General features: G+C 44.7%; 1 protein-coding gene across 9 annotated transcripts in view; it reads left to right on the top strand.

Annotated features, from left to right (window-relative positions):
* The window catches only part of Apba2 (amyloid beta precursor protein binding family A member 2), a 232,175-nt gene that overhangs the window by 155,994 nt on the left and 55,129 nt on the right, over positions 1-21,052 (top strand). For all 9 annotated transcript variants that reach the window (XM_052761566.1, XM_052761563.1, XM_052761559.1 and 6 more), the window contains one exon: positions 15,327-16,320. In XM_052761566.1, coding sequence (XP_052617526.1) covers positions 15,367-16,320 — 954 coding nt within the window. In that variant the 5' untranslated portion in view covers positions 15,327-15,366. The remainder of the gene's footprint in view (positions 1-15,326; positions 16,321-21,052) is intronic.

Below are 21,052 nucleotides of genomic sequence, written 5' to 3'. Positions count from 1 at the left end.
GCATGAAGAAAATCTACATAATTCTCCAGTCAATCACTGATTTTATTTTTAAAAAAGAGACCAACTCTGAAGTTGGGAAGATAATAAATGTCACCCTGAGGTGGCCTAGATGTTGCAATTGTCAGGGACTTTAAAGTGTTCCATGAAGTAGATGTTAGCAATTTTTAAGTGAATAGAAAGAAAGAAATTCTTATTAGACAAATATAAAATTTAAAAAAGAAGAAAAGGGGAAATTTTGAACTGAAAAATATATATGAAATAAAGACATCCATTGGATGATCTGAGAAGCAAAATAGACATGGCACAGAGAAAAAATAGTTAACTGTAAGTAGATGAATAGAATTACACTCAAGTAACAGGAAGAAAACATTGTCAAGAAATAGCAAGTCCTCAGAGACTACTAGAGTAATATCAGAAATGCAAGGATCCAGAGATCCATATCATTGAAATTCCTGAGTGAAAAGAAAGCTGGGTGTATGTTCCCTCTACACACACACACACACACACACACACACACACACACAGAGTGGGGATGGGGTGGACGCAGGCACACATACCTGAAGTTGGGTGTGATGTCATACTCTCACAATCTTAGCACTCAGGAGGCAGAGTATGGGGGATCATGAGTTCTAGGCTAGTAGAGCTACAGAGTAAGACCTTGTTCAAACAACAACTCATATCAAACTAAAATCATCTGATGAAATAAAAACCCTAAAACATCTCTCGTCAGTGATATAGGCTTACAGACTACAGAGGCTCAAAAATCCCAGCAGCATAAGCCAAAAGAAAAATCACACACAGACACATAGTCATCATCCCTCTGAAAACTGAGTCTAAACACAGCATCATCACAGCAGGCTCATTGCAAGAGGGGAAATGGGGCTCAATGATTGGATTTCTCATTAGAAATCACAGAGGCCAGAAGACAGTGGAAAGATGCCTTTAATGTTAAAACATAATGTCAACAAACCATGAGCCCAGAAGGGCAAGGGTCGAGGGAAAGAGAGCTTAGGGGAGCGGGAGATCCCAGCTGGATCAAGAACAGAGAGGGAGAACAAGGAAAAAGAGACCATGATAAATGAAGACCCCATGAGAATAGGAAGAAGCAAAGTGCTAGAGAGGTCCACAGAAATCCACAAAGATACCTCCACTATAGACTACTGGCAATGGTCGAGAGAAAGCCTGAACTGACCTACTCTGGTGATAGGATGGCCAAACACCCTAACTGTCGTGGTAGAACTCTCATCCAGTGATTGTTGGAAGCAGATGCAGAGATCCACAGCCAGGCCCCAGGTGGAGCTCTGGGAGTCCAATCGGCGAGAAAGAGGAGGGATTGTATGAGCGAGAATTGTTGAGACCATGATTGGAAAAAGCACAGGGACAAATAGCCAAACTAGTGGAAACACATGAACTATGAACCAATAGCTGAGGAGCCCCCAACTGGATCAGGCCCTCTGGATAATTGAGACAGCTGATTAGCTTGAACTGTTTGGGAGGCCCCCAGGCAGTGGGACCGGGACCTGTCCTTAGTGCATGAGCTGGCTGTTTGGAACCTGGGGCCTATGCAGGGTCACTTTGCTCAGCCTGGGTGAAGGGAGGAGGGGACTGGACCTGCCTCAACTGAATCTAGCAGGCTGAGCTGAATCTCCAGGGGAGTCCTTGCCCTGGAGGAGATGGGAATGGGGGTTGGGCTGGGGGGAGGGCGGGGGGTGGGTGGGAGGAGGGAGGACAGGGGAATCCATGGCTGATATGTAAAATTAAATTATAAAATAAAAAATAATAATAAAGTACGGAGGTGGAAGCTGTAGCTGTAGCTTGGTGGGAGAGCACTTGCTGAGCATGTGCAAGTCCCTTGGTTTTATTTCTAGTACCAGAGATAAAATGTACATGATTAAAATAGAAGGATAGTAAAAGATATTTTTTTCCAACTTTAACTTAAAAGGAGGCTGGAATGGTTATTTTAGTGTTGGGGAAAGTCTACCTGAGGACAAGGAGAATTACTAGCAGATAAAGAGGGACAGTTATTGATGACAAGAGGTCTAATTCACCAAGAAGATGTAGATGTCTTAAATGTGAATGTGACTAACAACAGAGCCCCTACATACACAGAGCAAAAGCTGATTGAAGTGCAAGAAGCAGCAGGTAACCAACAACCTCAGCAGCACTCACTGGTAGAACAAATAAGGCAAGAGCAGCAGAAGTACAGAGCGGATGGACAGTCTGACCAACTAAACTGCTATGGTCATCTATAGGAAACTCTACGCACTAACAGCAAGAGAGACATTGTGAAGTGAGCGTCGGCCATCACCAAGCCCGATCATATTGTGCATTATAAAGTAAATCATAATAAATTTAAATGAAATTTTACAAAGTATGTTCTTTGATCATAGTGGGATTAAACTGGAAACTGTAGAATAAAGACATTCTCAAATATTTAGAAATAATATATTTTTTAAAGACCCATAAATCAAAGAAGAAATCTCAAGAAATGAAACAGCTTGAAAGAAGTGAAAATTAAATTCTAATATGTTAAATATTGTGGTATGCGGCTAAAATAGAGCTTTGGGGAAACTTTATATTACTCAATGAAAGATGCACACTCTTCACCGACATAAGCTGTTACCCAGAGAAATAGACCAATTCATTAAAAAAGATGAACTACTGAAAAACTCATTTAAAAATAGATAATCTAAATTTTCCTATATCTATTAAGAATGTCAAATTTATGCTTGAAAAAACTTCTAAAAGTTCAAGTTAACTTAAATGACTTCATTGCAGAATTCTTCCCAATATTTCAAAAAGAAATAAGGATGATACCCATCCTTCACAGCCTTTTTAAGAAGACAGAAAAAGCAATTCAGATGTGACCACAGCATTCCTTTCATATGAGAAACAAATAAAGGACACTGTAAGAAAATTTCAGATCAAACAGCCTACAAAAGTAGATGTGAAAAATCCTTCACAAAATGCACTCAACATATCTAAGGCAAATACATCATGGCGAAGTAGGCTAATCCCACACATGGCTGGAATTCAGAATTCAACAGTTCATTAGTGAATTCCATGGTGGTAACAGAGTGAAAAGAAGAAAAGCCAGGGGTGTCTCGGTATGGGTAGAAACATTTAATAAAATTCAACATCCATTCATGCAAAAATAAATGTAACCCATAAAACAGGATTAGAAGGAAAGGAGGAAGGGAGGAAGGAGGAGGGAAGGAAAGATGGAGAGGCATGAGGGCCAGACACAAAAGGGAGGGAGCACGGAAGAAGAGATGGACAGAAGGAGGGAGGATGGACTGGAGGGGCAGGGATAGATAGAGGGACTGAGGAAGAACGAGAAATGGAGAATATTGTCCTTGATGAATCTGCATGCGCACAATGGAGTGAATTAAGCCAGCTCCTCAGATGGCTGCATTATTTTCTGCAAAATCCTTGCCGCCTACAAAATCCTCCTGGCTCTAATGAATAAACTCAGTGAGGCTAATATTCAATAATCAGTGGTATTTCTATACTAAACTCAAGAGCCAGTTGTAGAAAGAAAATGATGAGGAAGGGAAGAAAGAAGGCAGGCCAGCGGACAGGGTAGGAAAGAATAATTATACTAAGAAAGCATGCAGAATGTGCATGCTGGGAAGTATAAAATGATGTTGAGAGAAAGGGAAGACAACCTAAATAAATGAGAATATTTATCACATTTATGCATCTGAAGATTCAGTATAGTTCAGATGTAAATTCCCCCCAGGTTGTTCTATGGAGTCAAAGCAACCCTAATCAATAAAATACCTGCTAGGACTTTCAAAAATAGATATTGAGAAGTTGCTTCTAAAATTTATAGAGAAGGGCAAGGGAAATGGAACAGTTGAAACAGTAGTCAAATCCAAAGTTACAAACAAAAAAGACAACCCCGATTGCTTGTGGAGATTTCACAGAACTAACTTTGAGTCATGTGTACATTAGCTTTCTGGATGGTGTTAGTGTTCCAGGGCCACCATAACGAAGTCCCCACCACGATGACACCAACAGCAGAAATGTATGGCCTCACAGTCCTAGAAGCTAAAGATCAAGGTACCATCAGTAGGTCACTTCCTTCTGAGCTCCAGGAGGGGATCTGTTCTGCTTTTCTTTTGGGGGTTTCTTCAGATGTTCCCTCTCAGAAGGACACAGTCATCCAAGAATCAGGGCCTGGCCAAATGACCTTACTGAGAGAGTCACATCTGCCATGTCCAGACTTCAAATTAAGGTTGTATTCTTAGGTCCTGTGGGTTTTGACATTTACATGTGCAGTTTGTGGTGGGTGTGGGGATGGGACCCAACATGTACCTGGATTATTTTAAATTTTCACTGATGTATGTGCTTGAAAATACATGAAAATAACAAGTCAGCAGCACCAACAATCCTTTTAGACCATGCAATCTTATAGCTGTTTTCTCTGAGAAGGTTGGACTTCTTTGTTACTGAGAACAGGTTTGGGAAGGGATATACTTAGCAGCATTGTTGTTGTTATCAGCTTGTGTGTGTTAAGGGGAGAAGTTGTTTCTCCAGCGTGATGAGTGTTGGGCATGTTTTGGTCAATTGCCCTCCTATCACCACTCTTGCTCATTCCCTACCTTCGTCAGCTTCCCATTGCTATAACAAATATCTGACACCATCAGCTTACAGAGAGAAAAGGTTGACTGCTAGGCAGCACAAGAGTAGAGGAAGGTCCTAGAGGTCTAAAAGCCCTCTTTAAAAGCACATTCCTGGTGACCTAAAGAGGGCACAGCTCCACCTCTGTAAAGCGTTCACCAGCTTCCTGTGGTGCCATTTTGTAGACCAAGCTTTAACACATGGGCCTCAAGAAGACTTTCAAGACCACAGGCATAGCAGCCCACACAGCTTTCAGGAACAAATACGCCCACAGAGGCTAACTTCAGCAAGCTACTACCTTTCCCAGAAGCTCTTGAGAAGTTCTTGTGCAGAAGAATCCACTGTCTTTACTGGTTAGAGGTAACCAGTGAGGATATTCACGTTTCCGTGCAGAAGTCCACCCGCCCATTGCTGACCTGTAGGATATTAACTATGGCTTGAGTACAGGTTACATTATGGAATTCTGGAAAAGCCAGTTCGTGTGGCCTTGCTGCTGATTGAGAAGGGCTGACATAGTTTGTGGCTGCATCTTCAGGCCATTCCTTGGCACTCTTTCTGAGACAAGAATGTGGTAGGGAAGCCAACTAAGCATAACAGTATCCCAAAGGAACAAATTATCCCACACAAGTTAGTCCACACCCCCACCCTGTGCCCCTTAAGAAGGGCTGAGACCTACATACTTCCTGCTGTAGAAAAGCCACCTGACCATGTGACTGCCTGGGCTCCATAGGGCCTGCAGAGGGGCACTGTTTTTTTTGTTTTGATTTTTAATTGTTGACTGTAGCAGTGCCGTGAGGATATAAAGGAAAGCAGGAGGTAAATGCCATTGTCCTATGACTCAAAGGCCGTGCTTGCTAATATTTCAATGCGTTTTCTCAATTTGTTCTGTACGTACATGAGTGTCGCTGAACTAAGGCATTGCATTCTCTATATTAAACTCTGTAAATGTTTCTATGGTCACATAGTTGTCTTGTGGTTGTACCAATACTGGTTTAAATAGGATCCTGTTAACGAAGGTTTGTTTATGTATACTCAATAGTTTTGTGCCTTCAAAGAAAAGCATACCTCCTGTGATCCAAAGTAGGTTCTAGGGTCTTGATTGACAGTAGTGGACTTCAGCCTGGGTTTTAGAAGAAGAGTTTATGAACTGGCCCCTCTGAGCCTGCGATCTTGAAGAAAACGTATCTGGTGACTTCTGTCTAGAGAGTTTGAGCTGTTTGTATGAGTGAACTCTAAGATCATGTCAATGCAAATCACATGTCGTTAAAGCAGCTAAATTATATTAGAAAGGAACAAAAGAATGTTATCTTTACAGCACACGAGGCCATACTGGCAGGCAGAAGTGCTGGCACCAGCCTGGCTGTGTCCACGTCTTATCTGTATTCTATGATTGTCCCCAGCCTGGACTGTGGTAGCTGAATAGCTGTTTTCGTCTCCATCTGTTACATTACAAGCTCCTCTCGGAGCCAGCTAGTGCGTTCTCCCACGGAGAAGACAAGTGTGACGTGTAATGAGGACATTGCAGCTCTTCCTTGTCGACAGTGAGCCTTTATCCCCATCTCGTTAGGATGCTTCAGGAGCCGAGCGCTGAGCAGTGTCAGAGGCAGTGTTTCCTGTTGATTTATGTGCTGTCACAGAATTAATTGAGTCTGGACACGGGGTCTCATTTTCTTGGACATGTAGCAGGTAATCGTGCTTCCCCTGTACATTCAAATGGCTTTCCAGATGGTCTGTTATGAAGGATTTGTCTTTAATATGACTAATCAGAAGCAAAGGACCTCAATATGTTTGTGTACATGCTCTGCAATAGGAAACCTCTGGACCCTGATGGGTATGCAGTTAACTGTCTCCTGGCCACACTCCTCCCTGGCCTAATCTGAGGCCATGCAACAGTGGTTTTGAAGTGTTCTGAACAGAGGCCCTGTAGTGGGGGAATGGCTTCTGGCATATCCTTAGGAAGCCTCACAACATCACCCATGCAAGAGCAGGACACTGCATTCAGAAGGGAATGGTTTCTCTATCAGTCGAAGCGACTCTAACAAAAATACTGCAGAAGAGTGTGGCTCAGGCTGCGGCATCCATATCTCATGGTTCAGAGGCTATCTGAGGGGATGTCTAAGGTCAAAATGCTGGTGTGTTGGTATCTGACTGGGGTTCTCTCATGGTTCATAGATGGTTCCTTCGCACTGGGTCCCTGCACAGTGGAAAGGATAAGGGGAGTCTCTTGAATCTCTTTTATAAGACTCAGAAGGCTCAGCTTTTCTGACATGACCTCCTCACATCTCCACCTCCTAATGCCATCCTTTTAGGGGTTAGAATTTCAGCATAGGAACTTCTGGGAGACTCAACCATACAGTCTATAGCAGATTATCTATTCATCTTGAAACTATGATGCAGCTATTAAAATGAAACTCATGGGGATTTTTTTATTGCTTATAGTGTTACATTAAAAGAAAAGAGGAAGGGCTGAAGAGGCGCCTCAGTACTTAAGAACACTCACTCTTGCAGAGGACCTGAGTTTGGTTCCTAACACCCATCTTGGGCTACTCATAACCAACTGTAATTCCAGCTCCAAGGGATAATCAGAAATTCTCTTCTGGCCTCTGCAGGCACCCCCACCACACACCCACACACATACACACAAATAAATAAATGAAAGTGTAAAATATACCATAAGAGAGAAAAAGAGGAGAACACAGAACTGTGTTTTCCAGTAAGTTCTTAGCCGTATGAAGAGATGTGCTGAATAAGGAGTGGAAAGGAATACCCCACAGAGCGTGCAGTGGCTATCTTTGGCTGGATCACTTGACCCTTCTCCTTTCTCGTTAAATCCACAGAGCAATGGATCACCATTTTCATCACCAGAAAGTAAATGAGCCCTCAGAAGCAGTCACCCCCGGAGTATAAAACTGCCCACATCACTGTAGCAGACAGCATGCCGATTGCTCATACCTCTGGCTCTCTCCCAGTGAAGGGAGAGAAGCTCTTCGAGGCCTCCCACAGGGCAGCTGTCCCCACACAGGAGCTGTACCCCTAGATGTGGTATGCAGTTAAGCCATTGAAATCTGTCCGCCAGTTGCTGCCTGAGTTCACCTATGATGGCAGCCAAGCAGGCGGTGTTTCGTGGCTCTGTGGGTGCTTCCTCGAGGCATTAAGGGGCTCCTTGAAAAAGTTGTTTTGAAGATGAGGTATTGAAAATACTTAGCATCAGGCTGTAAAGTATTCCCATATGTGGCATGTTGACGCCTTGTTGGAATACACACTGCCTGAACATCACTGGATGTTGTTTTCATGTCTATTCTGTGACTGTTTACTACAGAAGGAGTGACTTATGGAGCACAGAACTTCATCTAGCTACTCTTCTGGAAGCTGGAAAGTCTAAGAGCAGGGCACGGGCACCTGCTGAGGATGTAGCATGGGGGAGTGTTAAAAATGAACAGAGGAGTATCTGAGCTCGCATGTGTTCTTAAAGGCTACTAATAATGCATACAAGTAACATTGTACAGACTGAGCAGGTTACAGTTTGTGTTTAGAAATGTATATATATATATATATATATATATATATATATGTATATATATATACATGTTTACATAACAACAATTATTGTAAAAAAGAGGCCATGAATTTGAAAGATAGAAAGGGGGGTGGTATATGGAATTCTTTAAAGGAGGAAAGGGAAAGGAGAAATGATATAATTAGATTATAATCTCAAAAAGATAAATAATTTTTAAATGATACTAATAACATCATGTGGGGCTCCATGCTCATGACCTCATCTAATCCAATTATCTCCACAAATTCACTTGTAAATACCTCAACACATGAACATTTTATTTAAGACATAGGTATGAGAAAGCTAGCAGAACTCCTTATAAGGAATCGTTTTGTTCCACCTCCATCTCTGTGCACTCTGGTTGTCTCACTGCCCCTCAGCCACACCATGTCCCCTGGTGTGGGCACTGTCTACTAGTCTCCAAATGGCCCCACACTGACAGACTAGCCACCCTTTGCCCTGCTGGTAGCAGTGGAAGTAACCTATAAGATGGATCTGAAAATAGTCTGTAGGAGTCTCCTCTTTCCCTGTGCCCCATGAGTGGGGGTGGGCACACAGAGAAAGGTACTCTATTGCTTGATAAAGAGATCAGACCCACCTCATGGAGAGTGGAGAGTCCCCAGAGACCCACAGACAGATATTTGGGATGTACTGTTCAAATGAAGTCCTAGGTTTGCTTGAAGCAGAAGCACTTGCAGCTCCAGGCTAGGCTTTGGCACACCCACCCAGAATGTGCCATGAACATGCAGATCCCCAAGTTGACATGTGCCCTTCAAAGTGAGCACAGCACTTTGGTGGGGGGCAGCACTTTGCTTTCTGCTATGATCCCTCTTCTATGTGCACTGCTACCTAGATGCCCTCGTGTTCCATTGAAGAAATGATGCACACACACTCAGTGTCACCTGCCATCACCACTCACACCTGCTGTGTTGGTAGAGTCACCTAAGACACAATTCTGACCATGCATCATCTTCCTTAACTTTCATTTGTAGCTTTCTTAACTCCTTATTTGTTGAGTTCAGACTGGAATTGGCTACTCTGCTGTGGTGTGAATATGGCATGTTGCCTTCGAGGTCCATATGTTGGAAGTTGGACCTGGTGTGATAATAGAGGGAGGTGATGGAATCATTAAAAGGTGGGGGTAGAGGAAGACCCTTAAGTCACTGGGAATGCTGTTCTCAGTGGGGATTAAATTAGTTCTTGTGAGATCCTGAGTTACTTGTTGAGAAAGCTAATTGTTATGGCAACAGCTTGGATCTTGGAGTGCTCATTGGTTGTCTGGTTAACATTCCCTCTCCCCTTTGACCATTCTTCACCACACCTATGCCATCTATTCCGAGGCTTTTACTGGAAGGAACTGATGTTGGCATCTTGGCCTTGAAACTTCCAGAACTGATCTAAATAAACCACTTTCTGTTATAAAGCTGCCCAGCCTCAGGTATTTTGTTACAATAACAGAAAGTAGACTAAATTCTCCCATTTAACCTCTTCAAGACCTGCAGGCAGATAGGCCATTTCCAATTTCCTAAGCATGGAAGCCATCTCAAATATTTTGCCCAAAGTCTCCCAGAAAGCTGGCTTCTGAATTTGAACAAGGGCCTTCGTGTCCATCTTTAGTGGGAGAGCATGTTCTTTATACTGAAGGTTCCCAGTTGGTGAAGTGGAATTCTGCAGATTCTTTGAAGGGGCATCATTCCCCTCCCAGGTGGTTGCTGTGGGTCTTTTTCTCTTTGTAGCCACCGAAAGGAGGCCCAGATTAGGACTATGATGTCAAACCCAGATGCCACAGCTATGTTTCATAGTGAAACAATTACAAAAACAAACAAACAAAAAACAGACCCTTATCACCACTGCCCACTAGAATCATATTGTGGCTCAAAGCAAAAAACAAAAAACAAAAAAAAAAAATCCAGTAATATCAACCCTATCTTTCCTTAATATTCTGACATTTGCCATTGATTTTTTTTCTTGTTGTTGTTTTAAAACATTGTAATTAAAATATTACTTGTTCTGCTTCCTGAAAATTTTGGTCTTAGCATCCCTAGGAAAACACCAATAAAGCAAAAACATTTAATTAGGTTAGGAATAAAGGGGTGTGGTGGGGTTGGAGAGATGGCCTAGCAGTCAAACTCCAGCTCTGAGGGAAGCAGAAAAAGGAAGAGCCAGGGCTTGCTGGCTTCCAGCCCTCCTGAGAAAATACGGGCTCCAGGTTGAGGGAGGGATCCTGCCTCCAAAGAACAGTCAGGGAGTGATGGGGGGACACCTGACATCTTCATTTGGCGTCTGTACATGCGTGGGCATGTGCACCTATGTGTGTGTGTGTGTGTACACTGACAAAAAATATATACAGCAAGTGGAGACATCTTTGAAATTAGAAATAAATCCATATAGTTGTTACTTTTCTGTTATTGTGATGAAATACCATGACCAGAACTAACTCATACAAGAAAGAGTTTATTTGGGGCTCATGGTTCCAAAGTGTCCCTAACGGCAGGGAGGCATGGCCAGAGCAATGTGGTGGTGGGAGCAGGAAGCTGAGCCATCACATCCTGAGTGTGATGACATCAAATCCCAAGCAGATAGCAGAGCGGCTGTGGCACAGAGCCTTTAAACTCAAAGCCCACCCTCAGTGGTGTACTTTCCTTAGCTGGGTTGCACCACCTAAACCTCCCCAAATGGTGCCACCGACTAGAGACTAAGTGTTCACACATGTGAGCCCATGGGAGACATTTCTCATTCAAATAACCACAGCGAAGGATGCATCTAAGACCATTTCTAGTTAATCCCACAGGGAAGAACATAGGATGGTGGTCAGCAAGATGAGCACATTAATGGGAAGGAGAAGCAAGGCTGTGAGGTGGTGTCCTTTGCCTGGGGACACAACAGTATCAACTAAAAACAGTCAAGAATAAGTAGGTTAATAAGATGTAACATTCCTTGACCAGTACATATTTTTTTTTTCCTATATACCAGCAACAACCAGGTAAATAAGGGGAGAGAAACTTCATTGCAACACAAAAACAATGTAAGAATAAACTTAACAAAGGATGTTTTCTAAGCTTGAAGAAAACTGCAAAGCCATTGAGAGCCATTTAGGACTTAGGTAGATGTGGAGCTATTTGTGGAGGGAAATTGGATAAAAAGATCAAGTATCGTGAGTTTGAAAATTTCTCTAAAATAATCAATAATTGAAGGCTATACCAACCACAATAATAGTGGAGTACTGGAGGACATTTGGACTCAATAGCTCTTAAGTTCATCTGGGAGAATAGATGTGAAAATAGCTGAGAGATCTGAAAATGAGAATAATGGGGAAAATTGACTTATCCGATGTTAAAATCTCACAGCCACAGTAATTAAAATGGCATGGGGCTGGTGCTGGGGAGAACAAATGGTATAGACTAGAGAGTCGGGGAAGAGCTAGGCTTACACAAAGGGTAGTGCAGACAGCCTGTCTTAGGACTCACGACTCTCGGGTTTTTAACCGTGCGCCAGTGTAGCCGTGCAACCACCCTGCCTCTCACTGAACTGCCAGCGGGTTCAAAATCCACTCAAGCTATTCACTATCTAGTGGATGATTAACTTTGTACTAGTGAATTTTCCCCAACTATAGGTGAGTGCAATATTGGGTCATGAGCATGTTTGGGGTCAGGGGAGCGACATGCTGATGCTCTCTAGTATATACAGATTGAATTCATTGTTTTATTTACAGGATTGTCTTTCTTTCCTTTTTGTTAGGAACTTTCTCTCTCTCTCTCTCTCTCTCTCTCTCTCTCTCTCTCTCTCTCTCTCTCTCTCTCTCTCTCTCTCTCTTTGGTTTTTTGAGACAGGGTCTCTCTATGTAGTTTTGGTGCCTGTCCTGGATCTCGCTCTGTAGACCAGGTTGGCCTCGAACTCACAGAGATCAGCCTGGCTCTGCCTCCCGAGTGCTGGGATTAAAGGCATGTGCCACTGCCGCCCGGCTAGAAACTTTTATCTCTTATTCATATATTTTACAGGTAAAACATTCACAATAGGAACTATATATTAGATAGCTACTTCAGCATTAAACCACTTTCTCAGTGTATCTTATAATCAAAATCAATATTTATGCCTTGTGCACAAAACATGTTCCGTACCACAAAGTGGATATGCCCAGTGGCATTTGCCTTTAATCCCAGTACTCAGGAAGCAGAGACAGGTGATCTCTGTGAGTTCGAGGCTAGTATGGTCTACAGAGCTAGTTCCAGAATAGCCAAGGCTACAAAAAGGAACTCTGTCTGGAAAAACAAAACAAAACAAAAAATAAAAAAATAAACAAAAAGACTAATGAAAAGGCTGTTAGCAGGAATTTAAAAGTTTCTAACAACTCCTTCATTTGATAAATATTTTTACAGAATTTATAGAGATTTATCTCTTTTTCTTTAAAGTAACAGTCCCTTCATCAACTGTTTCTGCAGATGAGTTCCAAACAATTCTAAAATGAAACAGCCCTGGAAATACCCAATGAGATTTTTTTTCCAATAAAAGTCTAGCCTTCCCTTGAGTTCAAGAAGCTGTGGCTATAAACGGCACTCATAGAATCCAAAACAAATTAGTGTCGACAAATGACCAACTTTAAAAATCTGAACTTTAGATGTATAGTATTTTCAAAGTGTAACAAGTATATCAGGATACATCCTTATTGTAAGTCTGGGCACATCTGTATCTGGTGTTTTGGGGTAACTGACCATCACAGTGTGTGGGGGTGAGAGGGTGGGGGTGGGGGGGTTGGTACATGGGAAATTCACTGTGAGGAGTGTGAGGTGTTTTGGACACCACTGCAGGCAAGTGTCTATGCAGGGCACTCCAGACCACAGGATGTGGACAGCTCTGGTTTGTGAGCTCTGTGGGGAGGCATGGTTTCAGAGGGAGGCTGCTGAGGGCTTGTGCTGGGAACCTGGTCAGTGGCTGCTACAAATATTCTTGTAGGTTGTCCTCAGCCTCCCCATGTCTAACACACTGCCTTCAACACCTAAATACCCATTCAGCCCCTGCACGCCCACCCTCCACTGGTCTAGTCCAATGTCTCACTTCTTTTCTGTGTTTTTATTTAACTGTGGTAAAGAGATATAAAATAAATTCACTGTCTTAACTACTTTTTAGGTTAATGGAAGTTCTCATTTCTGAACTGGATGACTGGGATATACTTTTAAAAAATAAGTAGCTATGGGCTGGTGGGATGGCTCAGTGAGGAAAGGTGCCTGCAACCAAGGGTAATGACGGGCGTTTCATCCCCTGGACCCACTTGATAGAACCAGTTTCTACATGTTGTCGTCTGACCCCTACAGGCAGGCTGGTGTATGTGCACACATGTATATACACACAAACTCTCATGTACACACACATACACACACAGAGAATAAAGTAATTGTCATGCAAACAAAGATGTTGTGTTGTTAATGCCACCATTAACCTAAGGGATCCATTACCCAGACTTTTGGTCACCCACCTTTGTCATGAACTAGTGTCACTCACTCCTTCTTGAGGCCTATGATACCCCTTATCAGCTGCCTTTTCTCCAGCTTCCTGTCTCCCCCAAGCAGCCAGTCCACACTAGGCCCACAGAGGGGATCCCAGCAGAGGAATCTTGTATGTGCCCCCTAACAATTCCCAGTGATCCTGCCTGGTTAAGAAGTAAAGCATTGACTGCTGGGCGATGCTGGCAATGCTGTGCCAGTGTGGTCGCACAGGGTCCTTGCAGGGTTCCTGTAGTTCCAGGCTGCATAGCCTGCGGACTGCAGCTACATCTTGTTCCTCTCGTCCCCTTGGCTGGGTAGCGCTCTTCTTCCGGCTGAGCCCCAAAGCCTGCCAGGCATCACACATGCATTGAGTCGTCTGTTGTTCAACTAAGACCGTTCTGCCAACTGGCCCCTCTGTGGAGACAATTATGGAAAGGGAGGAGGGGAAGGACAGGGCAGACTTACAGAGAAGGGGGACTGAGATGGGCTCCAGGGAACTTCAGATTTAATTAATGCATTTTTGGTGTGTTATAAAAGGAGTGCATTTTTACAGTTAAAAATGTGCAAACAGAAAATATAGAATCTAACCTTTTTCTGTGTGGAGTCCTACTCAGTCTTCCCAAACATTCTGTCTTAATTCTGGTTTTTATTGCTGTGATAAAACACCATGACCATAAGCAGCTTGGGAAGGAAAAGGTTTATTTCAACTTAGAACCTTCAGGTTGCTGAGGAAAGTCAGGAGAGGAACTCCAACAGACCAGGAGCCTGGAGGCCGGAGCTGATGCAGAGGCCATGGAGGGGAGCTGCTTATGTGGCTTGCCCAGCTCGCTTTTTTATGCCATCCAGGACTACCTGCCCAAGAGTGGCACCAGTCAAACTGAGCTGTACTCTCCTGCAGCCATCACCAGTCAAGAAAATACTCTCTAGACACACCTACAGGCCAGTGCGGGCATTTTCTCAATCGGGGTTCCCTCTTCCAAAATGACTCTAGCTTGTGTCAAATGGACATTGAACTAACCAGCACACGTACTTTATTTATCCACTTCACTTTATTGACATACAGTGTTGGTATCAATGTGGGGTACCGTGTGATGCTTCAGTATGTGTGTACTTTGAGTGCTGAAACACGGGTTTGGACCAGAAGATTTCATGTCTTTCCTCACTGATCATGGGTCTTCGCAGTGTCTTCAGTAGATGCTGCTCTTTTTCTCTTTTGAGAGCAATGAACCCAATCTTATGACCCTTTGCCTTGGCCACCTGGATTGTCCTTGTGCAGAGGTCAGGAATGAAGCAATATGTCATGGCGTTCTCAGTGGCAGAGCACCTACCTGGGTTCCGCCCCAGCACCAGAGTGTCACAAACCAGTGAGCCTATGAGTTCTAAAGTGGGGTTGGGCATCCTGGTGACTGTCCTCTCCTCCATGCCTTCGTTCCAGCTCTGCCTCTCCTCAGACCCCTCTGGCCCAGTCATAGGTTTTCCCCTGCCCATGAAGCATTCAGACAGGACTGTCATGTCCTTTGAATGACTGTGCATTCACAGTGCTCTGAGCAAATGTGCTGTCAAGATAGAGTGACGTGGGGATGGTCACATAACAAGTGGCATGTATCTTGGGTTGGCCATGGTCTATGTGACTCTGATAGCTCTCTCTACCCTCCTCTCCACAGTGGCTGCTTCCAGGTAATAATGGCTGTGTGAGTGTCTGCCATGGCCCACCGCAAGCGCCAGAGCACTGTGAGCAGCATGTTGGACCACAGGACCAGGCCAGGTCCTATCCCCCACGACCAGGAGCCTGAGAGTGAGGACACAGAGCTGCCTTTGGAGAGCTATGTACCCACTGGCCTGGAGCTGGACACTCTGCGGCCAGAGAGCCCCACACCTGAGGAACAGGAGTGCCACAACCATAGCCCTGATGGGGACTCCAGCTCTGACTATGTCAACAACACATCTGAGGAGGAGGACTATGATGAGGGCCTCCCAGAGGAGGAGGAGGGTGTTACCTACTACATCCGGTATTGTCCTGAGGATGACAGCTACCTGGAGGGCATGGATTGTAATGGGGAGGAGTACATAGCCCATGGTGCACATCCCGTGGACACCGATGAGTGTCAGGAAGCAGTGGAGGAGTGGACGGACTCAGTGGGCCCTCATACTCATAGCCACGGGGCTGAAAACAGCCAGGAATACCCGGACAGCCACCTGCCTATCCCAGAGGATGACCCTTCTGCCCTGGAGGTCCATGACCAGGAAGAAGATGACCACTACTGTCCCAGCAAAGAGAGCTACCAGGACTATTACCCCACAGAGGCCAATGGGAACACAGGTGGCGCCTCCCCCTATCGCGTGAGGCGTGGGGATGGGGACCTGGAGGATCAAGAGGAAGACATCGACCAGATAGTGGCTGAGATCAAGATGAGCCTGAGCATGACCAGTATCACCAGTGCCAGTGAGGCTAGCCCTGAGCACATGCCTGAGCTGGATCCTGGGGACTCCACAGAGGCCTGTCCACCCAGCGAGACTGGCCATGGGCCCAATAGGCATGAGGCGAGGCCCAAGTCGCTGAACCTCCCCGCTGAGGTTAAACACCCTGGAGACTCCCAGAGAGGACTCAAGACCAAGACCAGGACCCCAGAGGAGAGGCCAAAGTGGCCCCAAGAGCAGGTAGGCTTTAACTACCCGCAGGGAAGCGGTAGTGGGCGCTGGAGAGTGAGATATCATCCAGCAGATAGTGAAGCCTACGAGGGATGATGACCGGTAGAGGAGAGTTAGCTGCTGTGCAGTTCATTCAGTAACTGTGATGGTTTAGGGATGCTCTGGTCACTTACAAGTCCATCCCTTAAATTCCGGAACCCATACCACCAAAGGGCTGATAGGCAGCTCTTGTCTCCTAAGAAATGCCCTGACCTCAGGAGGTTCTGTCTTTACTCCACTGCCAGAACCTGCTCCTGGCAGGAGAGTATCCATGTTACCTTCTGATTCACTGAGGTGGCTTCCTCGGGCCAGCAGAGCCCTGGTCAGGATGGTGGCAAGGGGGTTGCAGGCTTTCATGCACTTCCCTACCTAGGGAGATGAGTGCATTCCACAGTGCCCATTGCAATGTCTCCAAAGTTGACACAACTGACTTAGTTATGAAAATCTACTGTCTTGAACATCATTGTTTGAAATTTGATGAAACCATAGAGAAGAAATGTTTTCTAGCACAAGGGATCTAAGCACAACCATGGTTTATTTAAGATACATCAAACAAGTATGTAGTCTAATAAACTCTTTTGAAAAAAACCACCATGCCAACCCCCCAAATAGAAGAAGAAATCACTGTGAGTAGATGTAATTACTGCATTTGTATAAAAGAACTTCTCTTTGGCCCTTTGTATGCACTGCTTCCCTGGTTTGTAAAGCCTTATTTTTCCCCAGAAGGTTTTGTGAGTTTGAATATTTAGTCAATATATATTGAATTGAACACACACACACACACACACACACACACACACACACACACACACGAGTGAAAGCTTGTATTTGGAACGTGAATCACATTGACTTGCTGTGAGATTCCCCATACATTCTGGTGCCTTTTGTTCTTGCTAAGTTAATAAGTACCAGCTGACTTCACTTTGGGGGTGCGCCTGTCATTCACAGCAGTTCTGCCTTCGTGGGGAGTGCCGTGGGATATAAAGTGTTATTGTACTAGTGAATGTTGGGGGCAGGGGATCTGGGCCCTGGTCTGGGCTTTAGGCCAAAATGCCCACATTTTTATTCCTTCATTTTCAGAACATGGGCTTGTCCCCAACAGCAGCGAAGGCACTGCAGGGATGGACGTGGGCTGTATAGAGCATGTGACATGCTGTGTTTTGTTGTAATAAGTGGCCTTCCTGTCAAAGGTCTGTCAAGAGAAAATTATCTCGGCACCTGGTGTGGAGTGAGAAGACCTAGTGTTTTCCTCTTTTTTGCTTCATGATAACCAGATGCTAAATTGAATGAGATTGCATAGACCTTTGGGTTAGAGTGTTGGGGCCGGGGGGGATGAATGCAAATGGATGAATGAATGAGTGGTGGTGGCTAGTTAGAAGGGGAAGTAGAGGAAGTCTCAAGCCATCATGAGAGACAAGAAGGAAGTCTGCTCTTTCAGAGAAAGGTGTTGAGTGGAAAAGCAGGTGTCTTTAGTCTCTAAGCCCAAGGTGTCCTTAAACCAATGTTCTTAGCCAAGACATTAGAAAAATTCATGAAAGTTAGCTAATGATTATGTAAGGTTTTTCTTTTCTTTTTTTTGTTTGTTTTTTGTAATTACTCATTCATTAATTTGTCCATTCATTTACAAACTAATCCAATCAAGAGAGAGCCAAGCAGGACCTAGCTCGTGGCTGACCAGGCCCTCACAAATAAATGAGCTGAGTGCCTTTGGAAGACTCTATTGGGCCTTGCTATGTGGGTAAGGCATATATCCTGTAGTCCTGGGTAGCTCATCTCACACAAGGAACTCTGAAATTGGGCCATAAATATCCACTGGTGATGGGATCGCCTTGGAAACCAGCTTCTCTAGAAAATGCATGGTACTGAATACTTCGAAGGTGCTTCGTTTGAAGTCACAGCTGTGTTCCTAAAAGGAATATTTTACTCCCCTGGGGACAGCTGAGCAGTGCCAGGAATGATCAAAAGACTGGCCTAAAATAGCAAGTCAGAGAGCCACTGGTCCGGTACCTGGAGCCATCCACGTGGTTAGTGCAGAGCTGCCTACAACTGAGGTTGCAGCAGCCGAAGAGAGGGCTGGACAGCCCTGGCCTCCGTGTAGACTTTCTTTATAAAGTGTGTCCTTGGCCTACAGCATGGGCCTCACATGGGGCACCCCAGAACTATTCAGTCCTATGTGCATTTCAACAAGATGGCACATTCAAGTCAGAGGAGCAAAGCTGTGAAAGTCTCTAGCTGGAGGGACATGGCAGCATCCCTTACCTCTCCCCTACTCATTTTAAACTTTGAAAAATATAGTCAGGGTTAGTTTTTGAAGTGTGGTTTGAGTTTTCCTAACCTGAAAATACAGAATCCTAAATACTCCCAAGCTGCAGCCGCTTGATTGCTGACATAGGCTCTAGGAGGAAAATGTCACACCTGACATCCCGAGACAGGCCACAGGCAAAGCACAAGCACATTAAAAGTGTGGTGCCCTCAGGATCTTCATACAGGAAGTGCACATGAACTCTCATGTCATGGGTCTCATCCCCAGCATATCTCTTTATGCACACGCAGACATTGCAAAGTCCGAAAAATACCACAAATCTAAACCCACCGGTGCTCCCAGGTAGTCTGTGCAGGATGCGTAGGCTGTACTGAAGAGCATCCTTCAGTCACTGCATGGAGGATAGTAAGTACACAGAATAAGTGTGAGAGATGCATTTCTCACAGGCCAACCACCCATCCTAAAGAACTGTTTACGTGTTCTGTGTTACTTTCAAACTGCAGCCCTGTGTAGCTGTGGCTATCCTGGAACTCATTCTGTAGACCAAGCTGGCCTTGAACTCACAGAGATCCACCTGCCTCTGCCTCTCTGAATGCTGGGATTAAAGGTGTGTGCTACCACCACCCCGCTTCACTGACCTTTTAATGTTGCATTTGGGTGACATGCCACATGATTGCCATTTACTTATTTGTCTGTGCCTACCCCACTACCGAACATGCAGGTGGTGGGTGGTGCTTTTTTTCTGTATGTAAGACTGGCACAGTCATTTTAGTGCCAATGGTGTTTTCTGTCTTTTGATGTACTTCTTGAGGGCCAGGGCCTGAGTCTTATATCAATGCTGACACTTTAAATTCCACTCAACTAACTTGTCTGCTGTGTTCCCCTCTTCCATGAGATATGGTTTCCACCTCTTATCTCTGGGATTTTCTTCTTCTCCATTTCACAGAGTGCTTCATGTACCTTGGCTGCATATTTTCCTTCAGCATGTTTCCCTTTGAATTGGGACCATGTTATTCTCATCATCTCTGTGGTTATTGAAATACAGATGACCTATCAGCTTTCCTCCTGCCTCTTTGGGATATGGAGGGAGTCATATGACTCTGTCTTCCCACACTTGGGAGATGAATTTATAGTAGACACTGCTTTAGTTTGGCCTCTGGAAAGCAAGTTACTTGGTGTGACAGGAAGTGGGATGGATGGCCTGTAGTGTTTGCCCATGCTGTAGGTTGCTATGCATGCTCAAAAGGCTCCAGTTCTTCCAAGTTACAGTCCATCATCAGGGGAAGCCAAAGCAGAAACTCAAAGCAGCAACTGATGGAGAGACCATGGAGGAATGCTGCTTGCCTCCCACGGCTTGCTGGCTTGCTCAGCCTGCTTATAAAGCTCAGGATCACTTGCCCAGGGGTGGTACCACCCTTCCTATAGCAATCATGAGTCAAGAAAATGCCCTCCAGGTTTACCTATAGGCAATCGGATGGAGGCATTTTTCTCATCCAAGGTTCTTCTTCCCAGACGACTCTAGCTTGTGTGAAGGGACAAAAAGCCAACCAGGACATATCCTATGTCTCACAGAGCTTCCTTCTGAGGTAGAAGGCCGTAATCACAGAGGGCACAGATACTCAGCAGCAGCAGCTTCACAGAAGAGAAGATTGACTGAGACAGTGGCTTCCAAGAGTCCCCGGGATCTCCAAATCTGCAAGGCTCCAATCCCTGAGAAAAGTATTATATATAATGTTTGCGTTTAGCTTCCAGCAGCCATCTCTATTTCAGATCATCTCTAGATGGTTTATAATGCCTAACAGAGTGTCACGCCATGTCAGTTGTTGGATAACGGCAAGAAAGTGAGGCTATGTTCAATGCTAACGCAGTTTTGTTTTTATGAATATTTCTCACCCACAGTCATTTGAATCCTCAGATGTGGAACCTGTGGGTACAGAGGGATGGCTATGCTTAGTTGGCAGATGAGTTGAGGAAATTTCTCTACACCACTTCCCTCTCCTTCAAGGATCACTCATTGCTTGCACAGGATACCTGCACTGTGGGGCCAGTGTTCCAACATCCCATAGCTTCATGCCTTTTCTCTCCATTAGGAGAGAAATATGTGGAAAATAGCAACCCAAATCTCATCCTAAGGTCCAGGATCTCTTATTCAATTCCAGGATGATTTAACACCAACCCAAAATGGTGGATGGGGGGCCCAAAATGGTGGATGATGGGCCCAAAATGGTGGAGGAGGGGCCCAAAATGGTGGAGGATGGGCCCTTTCCATTCTTGTCATTATTGGAAGGCAGCTGTGCGCACCACTATACCACCAATGCTGCACCTCTTGGCATCATTGGGACCTTTCATATCTGAAGATTTAATGATTGGTTGGCTTCAGTTTATACAGAATTCTTGGGTAACTGCGAAGGTGGCAGGGGAACCTGTGGCATGGTACAA

This window comes from Peromyscus californicus, unplaced genomic scaffold (genome assembly GCF_007827085.1).
Source record: "Peromyscus californicus insignis strain IS unplaced genomic scaffold, ASM782708v3 Scaffold_4__1_contigs__length_199733344, whole genome shotgun sequence".
Lineage (NCBI taxonomy): Eukaryota > Metazoa > Chordata > Mammalia > Rodentia > Cricetidae > Peromyscus > Peromyscus californicus.
The sequence above is the reverse complement of the archived record's forward strand: the minus strand, read 5'-3'. Positions and strand labels throughout refer to the sequence as shown.